Source organism: Drosophila mojavensis, unplaced genomic scaffold (assembly GCF_018153725.1).
Source record: "Drosophila mojavensis isolate 15081-1352.22 unplaced genomic scaffold, ASM1815372v1 contig_16, whole genome shotgun sequence".
In the NCBI taxonomy this organism is placed as follows: Eukaryota; Metazoa; Arthropoda; class Insecta; order Diptera; family Drosophilidae; genus Drosophila; species Drosophila mojavensis.
In genome coordinates, this window is record NW_025318693.1 from 6801144 (window position 1) to 6816544 (window position 15401).

The 15401-nt window shown below is 41.7% G+C and overlaps 3 protein-coding genes across 5 annotated transcripts; 1 reads left to right on the forward strand and 2 right to left on the reverse strand.

Moving 5' to 3' along the window:
• Nucleotides 1-137: 137 nt before the first annotated feature.
• Nucleotides 138-11952, forward strand: LOC6573197 (flocculation protein FLO11). 2 transcript variants are annotated; one of them, XM_032733713.2, is made up of 6 exons: nt 138-207; nt 760-940; nt 4081-4298; nt 9219-9450; nt 9527-9772; nt 9850-11952. In XM_032733713.2, the coding sequence occupies exons 2-6, from the start codon at nt 901-903 to the stop codon at nt 11562-11564; spliced, it is 2451 nt and encodes an 816-aa protein (XP_032589604.1). In that variant the 5' UTR covers nt 138-207; nt 760-900; the 3' UTR covers nt 11565-11952. The 2 variants fall into 2 exon arrangements, with proteins under 2 accessions (XP_032589604.1, XP_001999287.2); XM_001999251.4 differs by having other exon boundaries at nt 9255-9450.
• Nucleotides 5228-7322, reverse strand: LOC6573198 (kinesin heavy chain). Its single transcript, XM_001999252.4, has 2 exons — nt 7214-7322; nt 5228-7145 (listed from the first exon to the last, which is right to left on the reverse strand). The coding sequence occupies exons 1-2, from the start codon at nt 7214-7216 to the stop codon at nt 5769-5771; spliced, it is 1380 nt and encodes a 459-aa protein (XP_001999288.2). The 5' UTR covers nt 7217-7322; the 3' UTR covers nt 5228-5768.
• Nucleotides 11953-12390: 438 nt separating the features above from the next.
• Nucleotides 12391-15260, reverse strand: LOC6573196 (ATP-binding cassette sub-family G member 5). Of its 2 annotated transcripts, none has more exons than XM_015166797.3 (12): nt 15153-15260; nt 14790-15006; nt 14593-14701; nt 14343-14533; nt 14143-14287; nt 13620-14085; nt 13442-13559; nt 13294-13387; nt 13100-13238; nt 12848-13039; nt 12600-12786; nt 12391-12543 (listed from the first exon to the last, which is right to left on the reverse strand). In XM_015166797.3, the coding sequence occupies exons 2-12, from the start codon at nt 14847-14849 to the stop codon at nt 12430-12432; spliced, it is 1815 nt and encodes a 604-aa protein (XP_015022283.1). In that variant the 5' UTR covers nt 14850-15006; nt 15153-15260; the 3' UTR covers nt 12391-12429. The 2 variants fall into 2 exon arrangements, with proteins under 2 accessions (XP_015022283.1, XP_001999286.1); XM_001999250.4 differs by having other exon boundaries at nt 14790-14989; nt 15153-15244.
• Nucleotides 15261-15401: the final 141 nt, after the last annotated feature.

Below are 15401 nucleotides of genomic sequence, written 5' to 3' on the forward strand. Positions count from 1 at the left end.
ACTCGTCTACGCTGCCAGCTGCGACGTCGCTGCTGCTGTCGACGTTGCTGCTGCCGACACTGCTGCTGGCTCTGCCTTGGCTGCTTCTGCTGATGAGGCCCAAGTGGTTTTTCCTTTCGCTTTCAGAAATCATTTCGCTTCGACAACGTAAACGATAAAGTCGCAAAACGCGCAACATTGCGCCTCGTCGTTGGCTCGTCTCGTGCGGTTCGTAGTTCAACTGGTTAAAACACACAAACAGTGACTGTCACTGTGACTGTGACTGTGACTGTCAGTAACTGTCAGTGACTGAGTGCTTTTTGTTAGTCTGCCTGTTTGCCCAGTCAACTGGCAAAGACGTCTGCAACGTTTCGCTGCACATTCTAAATGGCTTTTCCGTAGTTTTCGCACCTTGCGAAACACATTTTTACGCATTTACATACGAGCTCGGTTCGAAGCAAAAGAAAAATAAGAAGAAGAAGCAGCAACAACAGAGAAGAAGCTGAAATAGCAGAATTTTCGATTTGAACACTTTGTCGGCATTTTTTGCTTATTTTCTAGTTGAGCGCTGGCATGACAAACAGTTTCACATAATGAAAATGAATCGCTCGATGATTTTGTGTTAATTTTCTAAAAAACAAAAAAGAATGCATGAAAAGCATAGCATAAAAACCGAAAAAAAAAAAAATACAAAAGCTTTTAAAAAAACATAATTGTGCGTTTTGTAATAATCGTATTTATATGATCTTTCTGCGTGTTGTGTTTGTTATCTGTTTACAGTGCATTCCATGTGAATATCTACTTTAACTAGCAGCTTAGGCACTTCGGATAATTCCCCCTCCTTACTTTGGATATTATAAATTACGCTTTCGGCTGTGGATATACGCCCCGATTTTGGATTAATTAACTAAGATAAGCGCCATGTCGACTATTACCTATCAAATGAGCGCACTTCTACTGGGTGAGTCTTTGAAAATAATCTGTTTAAGAGACAAAATCAATTTTAAAATTTTAGAAAGCATTAGAAAAAATATATATGTATTTTTTAATTTTATATTTTCTACTTATCTTAAAAAATTCCAATTCTTTAATTTAAAATAGCAAAATCACATTCTTGGTGCTATGTTCTAGAAACTTTGAGAAGGTTTTAAAAATTTTTTTTTTCTCATTTGAAATCAGTCATTAATAATTTAGTTACGAAAAACAAATGCTTAACACAATAAAAACAAATTTAATATTTGCAATATTTATTAAATAGAAACATATTTTCAATTGATAATTTAATGACTTTTATAATTCACAAAATTGAAAATAATAAACAAAAATAATCGCAGTTTTTTATAAGTTTAAATATAAGAAGTAAAAGTTTTAAAGAAAATATTGAGTTGAGTACTCAAACAAGACTTAAGGGAGTTGGGACAGCTCGTTAAAGGTTGAATAAGAAATTTTCAACCATTAACTTTTGCAAAATTTTATATATATTAGTTTTATGGATGCCTTAAAAAAATATTATTATTAAATTAAAATTAATTTTTAATTTTTTTTTTATTTTGTATAAAAAACGAATGTGATTTAGCCTTTAATCCTTAATTTATAAAATATTGTTGAAATTCTACTATTAATCTTTAATTAAGACAAAAGCTTTATTGCAATAATTTCCAGACATTCATATTGGTTTTATGACCTTAAAGAATAGTTCAGTTTTTATGAGAAAAATAAATTGATTAATAGATTTTTAATAGACACTAAAGAGTGTAGCAAAAAGTACATCATCAGGTAATACAAGCGGTCATTACGGCGGACAAAAAGTTACCCCGCACATTAAAGACACAGAACACATTTGAAGATTCATTGAAATCACTTCCTGATGACAGAGATCATTTGGGACGTTAGCTCATTGCGCACGCATTGTATTGACCTTCTATTTCGGTGGCTTTAATTACGCATTCCAACAATCACATCATGCGGAGCTCATCTCCTCGCGATAATTAATTCGCATGATCATTAGCTGGGGCTGGCTCTGGCTCTGGCTCTGGCTCTTTAATCTTTCATAAGAGGAAATTAAGCATTGACTCAAGGTCTGCACATTAACTCAGCATCAGTTTATGGGAATTTCTATAAATATTACCCGAGTCCACACTACAAAAAAAAAAAAAAAGCATAAAATGCAATCAGTTATGAATTTTTGGCAAAAACAACAAAAATGCGGCCAATAGGTAAGATAAATAATTTGCCTTAAATGAATATTGGGTCAGAAATAATTATATGCGCATGTAAAACTTTTGAATGATCATTAAGTGGTAGAGACGACGCCCCACGGAAGCTGTCTGGGTCTGGGATTCAAATTGGTTTCGCCTGAACTCGAGTTAAACAAAAGAGATGGCCCAACAAAAACCACAATTCCCGGAGTTGCTGCTGCCCAGTCATAGTTCACAAAGGCAAAGATTTCAAATGTCTGGGGAAAAAGTTTTGGGGAATTGAAAATGAAATTCACTTTGAATTCAATGCGAATCTTCAAAGCCTAAGTCTTTCTCCCTCTCCCCCTGTCCCTCTTTTAATGGCTGTTATATACACCAAACGATGATTGCGCAATCCTCCAGCCAACAAATTTGACTGCAATTTGAGCCAAGGCGATTTGCGATTTGCATTGGTTCTGCAATTGCAAATTGCAGTTGCTTTAATTGCGGCAAGCGCATCTTCCGTTTGCCATTCCACTTTGTCAGAACAGCGCCTGCAAAAAGTCTGTTAACAGTGCCGGCCAAAAGTCGTCTTGCTAATTAAGTGCTGCACATGTGGCAATAGCATTTAGTATGGTTTGTACTCTCAGTTATAAGAATAGATGCACAGATGAATAATTCCTGCTTTAATATTTGATTTGACAACAGTGACTGCAAAAAATCAGACAAGCCTAGATATCTGAGTAATTTAGTAAATTAAATGAATGTAGTGCTTATATTAATATAATAGGATAAGGATCCATCAGATTTAGCTGAAACAATGCCTGCAAAAAGTGCGGCAATAAGACCAATTAAAAAACCTTAGTATAATTAGGCGCTGCATAAGTAAGTGTTTTTTTGTAATATTTGTACTATATACAGTGCCTGTAAAAAGTCAATCAGCAGTGTTGGCTCAAAGACATGGGAGGAATTTAAGAGTATCAAATGTCACAGTAGCTTTTAATGTAGCATACATACGTAAACTAGGATATGATCTATCTATCTATATGCAAAGAGTCTATTCAACTTAAAGTCAACATGTAAGCTTGAAATTACTTGACATTTTATATGTGCAAGTGGCTTTTAGTGTGAGATGTAAAAACTTTAAAGTAAACTAACCATAACAGTGCCTGCAAGAGCTGCCACCACAGTGCTAGCCAAAAAAAATGCCAAGGCAACTTGATTTTTCACATTTGGAAGCGTGTTTTAGTGTGACATGTTGGAATTTGTCTCTATTAAAGTTTATTCCATAGCTTGATTGATAGTAATGCTTGCCAAAAGTCTAGCGCTATTCGATGGTAATTAAACATTTCACATATGTAAGTGGCTTTTAATGTATCATGTACTCCCTTGTTGCTTGGCATAGGTAATCCATAACATTTGATTGACATGACATTTTAATTGTTTGACCCTCAGATTGGGATTCATATAGATATTTTTGTTGTGGATTTGTGGCCAATTTGGTAGCTGAATTGACACAAGTGTACAAACAGCGCGCTGTGGGAATTTGCGGTTTTGAATCTTAATGATGTCTTTCTGTATCAAAAAGCCATCAATAGTCAAATAAAAACAAAAGCAAAAGCAAAAGCTTACAAAAACAACACACGCACACAGAACTTAGCCAACCTTGAGCATCAGTTACACACACACACACACACAGGCACACTCATACACGCACACAGGCACAACTCAGATACACGCATAAATCATGTGGCTCGTCTTGCAAGCGAAAGTGTTGCGAGTGCGCGAGCCACATTAAGATGAAGGTTAGCGGGGCAACCGAGCTGGCAGCCAGTGGTTGCTGTGGCATTGCACCACTTGAGTTTCCAATTTGTGTTCGAAAAGCTCACGATTTTGTTTTGTTTTGTCTTGTTGATCTTTGCAGCCACCGCAATGGCCCTGCTGTGCGGCCAAGTGTTGGGGCAGGCCCAGCTGCTGGACGAGGACGAGGATGTCTTTGGCAGGCCCTGGCCCACCTACAGTCTGCAGAATATGCCCAAGACACAGTTCACCTGCCGCGACAAGATACTTGGCGGCTACTATGCCGATCCCGAGACGCAGTGTCAGATGTTCCATGTCTGTGTCAAGCTGCCCGGAGTGGGGGTAAGTGTTATACGACAGCTTAAAACAACAACTACAACAGCAACAACAACAACAGAGCATTGACAGTTGAATTTGTAACAACATGTGAGATAGATGGATCATATATATGTACAAATGTGTATGCACTACTTACAGTGGGTATATAGGCTTTGTAGATTGTAAATATGTGAAAGGATGGACTACAAAATTCGGAGTAGTTTAAGGTTAATCACTACAATTTTCCCAAGGTTGTTAAGCGGTCTATGTAGAATTTTATAAGATAACATATATCTCGCACCAATATCATTTATAGTATATACACATTTCTATCCATCTGAATTCTATAAACATGTTGGGATAAGAAATTATAAGCATTTAAAATAAAATTAAAAATTTTCTTAAGTTTTAAATTTTAATTTTTCTTAAAAGTTGTATATTAGTTTTTTTTTTTAACAGCATATTATATTATTATATTATTATATGCTTTTTATTTTGCGTTTTTGAATTTCGAATGAAGACTTTTAGAATTAAAATCTTGTAAAATTTGTTTTTATTTATCAGGTATAATGTTTCTTACTTCTTAGATTCATTCGGAAATTACAAATATTGAATAATTTTGTAGCCGAGTTGGTAGTGTGGATTATGATCGCCTAAGGGATACTTTTATTTATTGTAAAAGAAACGTAACATATCATCAAATAATGTGAGAGACAGATTTGATCAGATTTCCCTTATGACCAACTCGACAATAAGCAAACTATGTAATGAATAGCCATTTACAGGGCATCAGCCAGTGTCATAAGGTCAGTAGTGTAGCAGCATGTCTACATATAATGATTAAAATTACACGCAAGTTATGGTGTAAACAATGGATTAACCAACAATCTACCACAACCTTCGGCTAAGAGCGCACTTGGCTTCGGCATCGAAATGCAGTCTAAATTCTTCGGTTGATTTTCAACTTTTCACAGCATCAAATTGATAAAATTTTATTCGATACACGCGCATATTACGTTGTAAAATAGACAATTTAGAGTGGCCGCCATAGGGCCACGAGTATTCCGAAAGCCTTAAAGAAGAGAAGAGAGACGCAAAGACAAAACATCAGCCATTTGTTAACTTGCGGGCACTCTGAGTCGCTGTCAGTTTAAATGGCAAAGATGCACGGCTACATAGGCCCCCACCCCATCGGCTCAGCCGAGTGCGGGAGGAGCACTGTCAAAGGGATGGGTGGGTGGGGGGTCAAGTAGACTTCGTGACTGCCCAGGTTGCCAGCCGGTGCTCTGCAGTTGCAGCGGAACAGCATCTGCTGGCTGTTCGCTGACCTTTAAGTGCATAAAGTATTCGATACGTTTAACATTAATTGACTGCCACATATAGGGGCAGAGAGAGAGAGAGAGCGAGAGAGCGGCAGTGGGAGCGAGGTACAGTCAGAGACAGATGCGATACACATGGAGAGCGGCAGAGAGTGCAACAGACGGAGCGAGACATCTAACCTACAGATTGGCTATCGCTGCTCTCCAGCAGCTGCGTGCTATGCAGCTCTAGGTAGATGTCGTCCAGCACCTTCGATAGCTGCGCCTGTCGCTGCTGCTCCTGCACTTGCTGCTCCCTGCGCTGATGTGTCCACAAAAGCTCAAACATATTCGAGTACTTGGCCAGCTTGCGCTTAAATTTGAGACGCTGCTTCTGCAGCTTCCTGTTGCTCTTCGCCAGCCTGAGATGCAGACGGTCCAACATTTGGGTTTTCTGCTTCAGCTGCTCGCTATTCTGCTCGTGGCTGATGGCCAGCTGTGTGACAATGTGCCGCACTTCCAGCATCTCCTCAAGGCTGGCTTCCGCATCGGTCTTGATGTGCCTGAGCTGATCGGACAGCCGACTCGCCTCCATCTCCTCCTCGTCAGCGAATATTGTTGCCTGCTGCAGCTGGCACAATGGGCTGGTATTGGTCTTGCATTGAGTGTAGGTGTTGCGTTGGTTCGGAAATTCGAATTCCAGCTGAATGCGGGTGTTGTTCTTCTTCAGCAACTCCAGCAGCTCATCCAGCTGGAATTTGTAATCGCTGCCGCGCCAGAACTCTAGACCGCTTAGCTTATTGCTCAGGCAATGGAATTTTTCGCGCTCCCGCAGGTAGAGCGCCTTCCAGACCTTGGCACAGTCCATGGCCGTAATTGCATCGAATTGTGGATCCGGCGCAGTTGTATAATTGATTATCACAGTGCTCTCATCGCTGTCCAGTAAATCCTTGAGGATTCGCGTTAACCGTATATTATAGTACCTGATATGCGTTTTGGTATTGCTCGCCAGCGCACTGATTATCCTTAGCAATGAGGCCATGGGCGTGTGCAGTTGCAGCATCATCTCCGACTTATCGACGGCCGTCAAATGGACGAGCTGGATGCTGCCGTTCAGATGCAGCGATCGGTCCAAATTAGTCTGCCTCACGCATATGGTGAATAGCGCATAGGGATAGTCATTGGTGGGCATCGCATCGTCCGATTGCTGCTGCAGCTGCCCAATGACCCTCTCTATATACGCATAGACATCATGGGGCGAGGCGACAAAGTGCTTCTCCTGTGTGCCCGTCAAGTGATCCTTTGCCACATGCTGTTGCATATGACTAATGGATACGTTGATCTGCATCGTCACCTGCATGGTGCAAACATGGCCAAATAGCTTGCACAAAATGCGATCCACCACGTCCACCTTGCTGCTACGTCTCTCGCCAATCGGCCAATGGCCATAGCTGAATATGGTGCTGGCTTTGCCCTTGAACACATCGTCCAGTACACTCGATGCGGCCTCCTCACAGACATCCACTTGCTGCTGACTGAGCTCGGACAGTTTGCGAAATAGATACATTTTTGCCTAGTTTAAAGGAATCGGGCATTGAGCATCGTGCAGCAAACGGGCAGCATTGCCGGCATTGCTCTTACCATGTTTAACAAAGTAAATAATGCCCAAGTCACAATGGTGCGGGTTTTGAACTATATAAGTACTATACATGTGGATTTTTAGTTGTCAATTAGCCTACTATTCTATGAATGATGTGGCATACACACACACACACACATGGGCCAGATCAGAGAACACGTTCACTTCGCCTCAATTAACGGCCAAAATGTGTGCAGCAGCAGCATCATCTGGTGGCAACTGCCGCAGCCGGATACCAATTCAAATGCCAAGTGCCACACAGCACAAGTAGAAGTAGAAGAAGAAGAAGAGGCAGACGAAGCAATAAAAAACATACGACAAATGCCAAAGTTCATCAACGGCCTTTGGCTTGTTAAAGTCGAAACCTTGCCACGGCTCTTCCAACTATTGTCACGATATGCACCATACGACATCGCTAAGATAGTCTTTATTCCATATAGTAATGAAACGTGTTTAGAATAAAATGTATACAAAGTGTTCTATATAGTTAGTAGCTATTCAAAAATGCTATCATGTAATAATTCGAATTGGAGATTAACTCGCAGATTCCAATTGGATTTGATATGTATTTTATTGTATACAAAGTTTATATACATGAAAATGAAATGCATATATTCCTTAAGCAAATATATTTATATATAAAAACATACATATAAAAATTCCACTGCTAGGCTATTAGATACCCTACGTCCGAGTTGAGGTGTTTTTTTTATTTTTATTTTTTTATTTTTTATGTAGATTCTAGAAGATTGTGAAGCTTCTAGAGTTTTTAGTCTTTTACTGCACACCTAGTGTATACGTATGAGCTCATGGGAATGAACAGTTAGGCATGCAGACTTCCATACATGGGCTAGAGCCACATAGCTTGATACCGTCATCAAAATTATGTTAGTTATAATTATTATTTACACACCTTAAGCAAACACTATTTATTTTACAATTAAATGGCAAATCTTATTAAATGTTTCAACAGCTGGCTGTTATAAATAACTTAAACAGCTTTTGATATATAATTATGAAAAATAGTACCAATTTAGATGGTCATCGCTTAGATTTATATTTTATAAAGCATTCAAGGCTATTTTTGATAGCTATAATTCAGTAGTTATTCAATTAAACGATTATAAGCTATAATATTGGTATTCAATGTGATTTTCTATATGATTATAAATGCGTGAAAATAATTCTATAAATTATGACATATACATATATAATTATGAGGAAGATAAGAAGATGAGTCATTTCCGTTACCTATTTGTCTACCTGCTTTTTTGCATAAACGCATTATTTATTTTTTATTAATTAAAATTATGGATAAGAACTCTTGCATATCAATAGTATTTTTTCCTAATAAGGGAAGCCGCAACTATATAGGTGTCATTTTTAATTTTATTTGCACAATTATAGTATAGGTGCCATTTTTAATTTTATTTGCACAAATAATTAATATTTCATACCATCCATGCCATCCATTATTTTCTGGATACTTCATGAAGCTTGCATTTTGAGAAAGAGTTGAATATTTCAGACTTTCAGCATTATAATTATATTCTGGAAATTTTTTTGATATCTTTCGTCTGGAAAATTTTAGCTTGCATACCTTAAGTGAATTTATTATTTTCAGAATTTTGAATTTATTATATTATTTACGTATTTTTATTTTTTTCTTATAATAAAATACTTGTTTTTTTATTTTTTTTTTGAGTATGAATAATCGTATATAATTTTTTTGATTTTATTTTTCAATTGTTTATATCTGCTATCCTTTTATAACTTTAAGCTCATCTTTTAATATTAAGAAAATGTTTATATGTAAATATTTCTATTTAAAGATTCATCTGATTTAGTGCTGTTGTTGTTGCTGTTGTTAATTAAACAAAAAAATTAACAATTAGAAAAGAAACCAAAAATTGCTTATTAACTAATTTCGCCCACTTATCAAATTGAATCTTGCATGTTGATCTGGTTATGTGCTTTTGCTGTAAATGCGGCTAACTGTTTGCGCAGCTCTCACATCGAAGAAATAATTCGTTTGTCCAACAGGTGCAGGACTATCGCTTCCTCTGCCCAAACAGCACTGCCTTCGATCAAGAGCTGCAGATCTGCGCCAACTGGGCAGACGTCGACTGCGACAAGTCCACGTCGCTCTATCTGAACGATTTGTATCGCTCGGGTGACGAGAGCAAGAGCGTTAATCAGGAGGATGAGTCCACCTTCCATTTGCAGCGAGCCGAAAGTGGTAGATAATGATCCAATTATGTTGTCTTATCCATTATTGTTGCGATCCCATTATACACGACTTGACCTGATTGCAGGTGATGTGCGTCGCTCCAAGGAGAGCCGCGGCGATCAAAAGTCGCGCCCCAGACATAATTATGCGGTGACTGCTTCCAGTTCCAATGCGGACAACGCGCCGACAACCAAACGACCCATCACTAGCTATTATACGCCCACGACAACAACAACCACAACAACATCCACTGAACGTAACTACTACAACAACAATAACAACTACAACAACAACTACAACAATAACAACAACTACAACGACGACTCGAAGCGTAAGTTAACAAACAATGGAATCTTCAAATTTATTACACAAATTAATCACGCTCTTGTCTCTCGCTGGCATCCACAGAAGACATCGATGATATCTTTAAAGGTTCCCACAGCTCGCACTTCTTTGCCAATCGGCATGGCGGGCGCGAATTTGACGAGGAGCCACCGCGTCCCAGGCCCAACGACTTCAACGATTACAATCGCAAGACCACTGAGGCAGCTAGCAAGACGCGTGCCACGCCCACACGTGGGCAGCGCACCAGCCAGAGCCCCAGTTCCAGTGCAGGCACCAGCACCACAGCTGCTCCCTCAACGAAATCCGTGAAGAAGATAACGCTGCATGCTTCCTTCAATGCAGGGTTCCAGGATTATACGCAGAACTATAAGTCAACCACGCCCAGCACCTTGGCGCCCACAGCGAGCACCACACCGCGCCTGGGCAGCGGGATCACCAGCCGCTTCAGCTTCGGCTCCAATGACTATCAGACCCAGGAACGCATCCAGCCAACCACATATAATCCGAACAATGGTTTTCGCTACAAGAGCACGGAGCAGCCGTCCAGCTCGACCAAGCTGACGGGCAAGAATGCCCAGGACTTTGACAAGGAGACCACCAGACGACACAAGCCAACTGTGTCAGCACGCAAGCAAAAGCTCGGCCCGCAGGAGTCGAACTACATCAATCACAACGAGTTCGCTGAGCTGGCCAAGCCGCAGCCATTCCACGCCAACCAGGATGCAGCCCGGAAACCTGCCCAGCTGGAGCCGCAGTATCAACGGCCTCGGTCCCAATCAACCGCTCAGCAGTTGACTCGCGTGGGCAGCCAGGAGCCGTCGCCATTCAAGTCCTCGTCGAGCGCCTCTGCCTCCAATGCCAAGCCGCGCACCTTCGCAAGCCGCGGCAGCATCACCTACAAGGCGACCACCCAGCGCTATGTCGATGATGAGTTCTACTATCCGACCACCACTAGCACAGCGAATCCCAGCAAGAAGTTGTCCACGCAGGCCCTAAGGGATGCCTTTACGCCCACCACCTTCAAGCCGACGACATACAAGAAGGCCTACGAGCAGAGTTTCTATCAGGTGCAGCAAACGCAGCGCCCCAGCCAGAGTCCGAGCTCCAAGAAGACAACGGCTGTGACACCTGCGCTGCCCAGCACAGCCAATCCGTACGCCAATATTGATGAAGATGACGGACAGTACCATCCGGAGCTGTATGAGAGTGACTTCCCACGCAATCGCTTCAAGTTTCTGCGCAACCGATCAACCACCAGCCCCACGACCTCCACGAGCACCACCAGTGCTCCCGTCTCGAGCAGGCAGCCTCATGGATTTCAGCAGGCGCACAGCCATCTGAGGAGCCAGCAGCAGTCCGCCTATCAGAAGCAGCATGAGCAGGAACAATCGGATCTGAGCGACGAGGATGAGCTCTTCAAGACGGCCCAATCGCTCAACTTTGGCGCTGCCAGCATCAACAAGCTACGCGCTGATATCTACAAGGCGGAGAAGACCTCGCAGCAGTATAACTCCCAGTACAGTCCACAGCTGGCGCCATCTAGTCCGAAGACGACCGCCCAGGTGACCAGCTCTACCACGACATCACCAACAACAACTACAACCACAACAAGACGCCCCACAACAAGCACAACGAAAACAACAACAACCACCACCTCTCCGGTGGAGTCTAAGAAATCGGCCAAGAGCAAAAAGGAGGACAAGAAGAGCAAATCCAAGCGGCCTCCATACGCCGACGAGGATACCAGCTACGACTACGCCTACTACGACACGGATTGAGCTCCAGGTCAGCAGCAGCATCGGCATACGTCTAACCCAGTTCCCGAACTATATAGCCCTTATTTTGTATGCCTTCATCGCAAACTAACAATGTTAAAGCACATACTTGAATCCTCTCCAGCAGCAACTATATAGGTGCCACAGTATTTTATATATATGTATACACAAATCAAAATAACTTCCCGTTTAGATTCAGCTATTGCTCGCATTTTTTCATCGTCTTCGGCTATTCATGGCCCCTGAATACCCAATAACACTCGCGTACATTCATTCAATCAGATGAGTTCGTTCTAATGAATTTCCATGCGTGTATCTAGTTATTTAAATAAAACAAACATATATTTAGTCGTTAGACAATTGTTAAACTGAAAAAAAAGAAAACACGAAAAAGCGAAAACTTAAAACACATTTTAAAATTCAGCTGCTAAAATTGAAATGAAACAATTCTATTCAAAAATTTGTATTTGTAATGTTTTTCGATTGTATTCATTGCGAAATTTATATTAATTTTAAGTTTTCTTGTAAATAAAATGATAAATAATAGATTGCTGTGAATTTTAATTGGCTGGCATTTAAAATGAGCGCCTAGTTCTGAGCTTTCATTATCGATAAGGTTGAAGACCAGCTTTGAATGGTCTATCGATGCTTGCTGTTTAATATATTATCGAAGTCTTACGGGACGATCGACTTTAGCTACTGCAGCCCTGACTTATCGGTGCTAATTGTAAGCTGACAATACTCGACAGTGTAGCCCTGTGGGGCGCGAATTCAAATTATCTTTCTTTTTGCTTTTTATTTTGTAATTAATAAAATCTTAAAAATCATATAAATTAAGTGAGTGCTGTGCAAATATAAATTTATATGTTTAGTCTTTAAATTTTTGACGCACGCAACGCGGCATTGGGAACAAATAGAGCAGCATATTGAAGGCGGCCAAGCCCACTGCGAAAGCACAAGACGCAGCGACATCAATTGTTTCCTGAAATACGAAAATATGTTTACGAGGAGCAAGATATGGCATGATAGTAGACTTACATCTGGATCTGGTAGGCCCAAGCGTTCGTGCATAAAGTCTGTGGGCTTCGGGCATATAACAGAAGCGGTGGGCGTGCAGTTGAGCTTGCGTGTCTGAAAGGCGATGCTGTGCAGCAGCGAAGAGGCGTAACGCGTATGCGTGCCCTTGGTATTGTCCTGCAGCCAGGGCTGCAAGCCCTTAAACGATCTGCAATTAGAATAAGTTATTAGATATAGTTTTACTTTTGATTGTAGATCTAAAAACTTGCCGCACTGTGCCGCTGGCCAGGGCAATGCTGATGACCAGCACGTAGGTCACTGCTATGGCTGCATTGAAGGGCACCTTGACCACCAGCAAGAAGGATATGGTCATTTGCTCGGCCAGCACATAACTGGACCAAAGGGCCACAAAGAGATAGGCGAACACGGTGCCATTATTGAACTTCGAATCCAAGAGCAGGCTATGAAGAAATCACTAATTAGGATTTATACAGACACTACCTATAAGCTAGATCTCTTACGGATAGATAACACAGCTAGCCAAAACAGAAGATACCGCTGAAAAGGGTATCGAAACGGAGTTGTAGGCTAGCAGTAGCGTAGTGCCCGTATAGAGACCTTCTGGAGTATCCTGGGAGAGCTTTTTGCGCCAAATGGGAACTGCAAATGGTAGAAAAATTAAGCCGTGCTTTTAAAGATTTGCTTCCAAACTTACACAAGATTATGGTGGTCAAAATGCCGCAGCCATAGGACAGACCAAGTATATTCAATATCATGCCGTTTCTGGTAAAGAAGCCACTGGCATCGTCCTGCGGGAGAAGATAATATTAAAAAGACTCTTTAAAAAAAACCTCAATACCTACGGTAAGATTCGTATAGAAAGCCCATAAAATGGCCATTGATATGGGCAATAGTAGCAGGCGCAGGAAGAGCGTCTTCATGCCCACCACGCCGCAGGAGAATGTGGAGGCCAAAAGTTTTCTAAAAGAAAAAGTTTAGAATCTAAAACATTTCTAATAAAATTCAAATTTCCGATCTTACAAATACAGCATGATCCAAACTTTAAGCTCGCCGGGCTTGCCATAGGCCAGAGGCACCTTGCCCGAGCCCATATTGTTCAGCGGCGCATCGGAGATGGGCGTCTCTCTGGAGAACCGCTCGACCAGTGCTTCGATCTGCTGACTGGACTCGAGAAAACGATCGCGACTGCGACGATCGACAGTGGAGAGACATAGATAATACATGAGCGGATTCTCCAGCTGCGGACAGGGAAAGCCAATGGCATGGAAATACTCCAACATGGCACGAGTGCCGCCCGAGTAGACAACGCCGCCCAGGCACAGGAACAGCGCACGATCCAAAAAGGGGAACACATCGGAGCGCGGCTTCTCCAGCGACAACAAAATGCCACAGCCCGTCTTCTTGGCCGTGTTTGAGAGTATGGAGATAAGCAGATAAGCACTGAGGGGATCTAGACCTTGAGTGGGCTCATCCAGCAGCAGCATGACTGAAAATAACGAGAGCTAAGCTCAGCTGCAAATGTTTGAGAAGCTGCAAAATTCACCTGGATCTCGAACCAACTGTATGCCAATGGCTAAGCGTCTGGCCTCGCTTATATTCAGATATTCCACGCGCTTGTGCGCCACTTGCGAGAGCGCCAAATCCGCCAGCACTTGACGCACCTTGGAGCTCTTAAGATAGCCACCGAGCTAGAAGTAAACAAAGGCTGTAAGTCATGTCTAATCGAGAGTATTTTGCACTTACAATGGTGGGCGTGTAGTGTAATGTTTGAGCCACTGTCAAACCTGGCACAAAGGTACAGGATTGTGTCACATAGCCGCAACGTTGCTGGAAGAGTGCCTTGCTCAGCGGCGAGCCATTGAGCAGCACCTGTCCACGAGTGGCGCCATCCGCACGTCTAGCAATCACATCCAGCAGAGCCCTTTTGCCGCTGCCTAAAAAAAAACAACAATTTCCTTAAAATGCAATAAATATATGCAACTCAATTACCTACCTTTTGAGCCCAGTATGGCCATCACCTCGCCGCTGTGCACGGTCAGGTTGACGCCTTTGAGCACTAGCGCTGAGTTGCCGGCACCATTGAAACAGCCACCACCGTCCACCTATACAGATAGTGTGTGTGGGAGAGATAGAGAACAAACAAAAGACTTCAATGTTTAGGCTTGTTTACGAGGCTTCCAGTGCACTTGCCTCGGTGGTGTGGAATATGTTATGCGCTTCCAGTACGTAGTCGCTGCCGATCATTTTCATAGCCAACACAATAACAACTCTCTAGAGCAGCAAACAGCTTTGTTTGTTATTCCTCTGCTCTATGCCTCACACTCTGTACGCCGTTCAAGAGCGGCTCAAAGAACCAAACACTGGCTGGAAGTAAACAGTGCACAAGAGCACTGGAATGAGATAGGAGCTGTGAGAGGGAGAAACATACAGAGATAACGCGTTAGCTGTTTTAATTTTATTTGGAATTTTCAACAGCAATTGCACTTCTTAAATATATTTTATAATATTACATTATTTATTTATTAATTCTACTATTATTTGCACACTTCTTACTAAAATTTAAATGCACCAAGCAAATATTTATTTATTTTTAGGTGCGAATCAGCCGCAAACACGTCTAGTCCAAGCGAGCGCAGAATTCCAACTGAAGTTGTTGCTGGTATTGCGATCGGCACATAAGCAGTAGCAATTCCTATTGGAAGTTTAAGCGCTGGCAGCTGGAATGAGTGCGTTGTGCTCTCCCCACTTCCAGACGCGCACACTAAAATTCCAATGCAGTCTAAGATGGCGTCCGAGGCCAAG

Excerpts from the sequence above, each read along its gene's own strand:
- LOC6573197 (XM_032733713.2), top strand. The coding sequence starts at position 901 with ATGTCGACTATTACCTATCAAATGAGCGCACTTCTACTGG. Across the intron at positions 941-4,080 it reads AATGAGCGCACTTCTACTGG|CCACCGCAATGGCCCTGCTG; the intron begins GTGAGTCTTTGA and ends TGATCTTTGCAG. Across the intron at positions 9,451-9,526 it reads TTTGCAGCGAGCCGAAAGTG|GTGATGTGCGTCGCTCCAAG; the intron begins GTAGATAATGAT and ends ACCTGATTGCAG.
- LOC6573196 (XM_015166797.3), bottom strand. The coding sequence starts at position 14,849 with ATGAAAATGATCGGCAGCGACTACGTACTGGAAGCGCATAACATATTC. Across the intron at positions 14,086-14,142 it reads ACAGTTGGTTCGAGATCCAG|TCATGCTGCTGCTGGATGAG; the intron begins GTGAATTTTGCA and ends CGTTATTTTCAG. Across the intron at positions 12,787-12,847 it reads CTGGCCAGCGGCACAGTGCG|ATCGTTTAAGGGCTTGCAGC; the intron begins GCAAGTTTTTAG and ends TTCTAATTGCAG.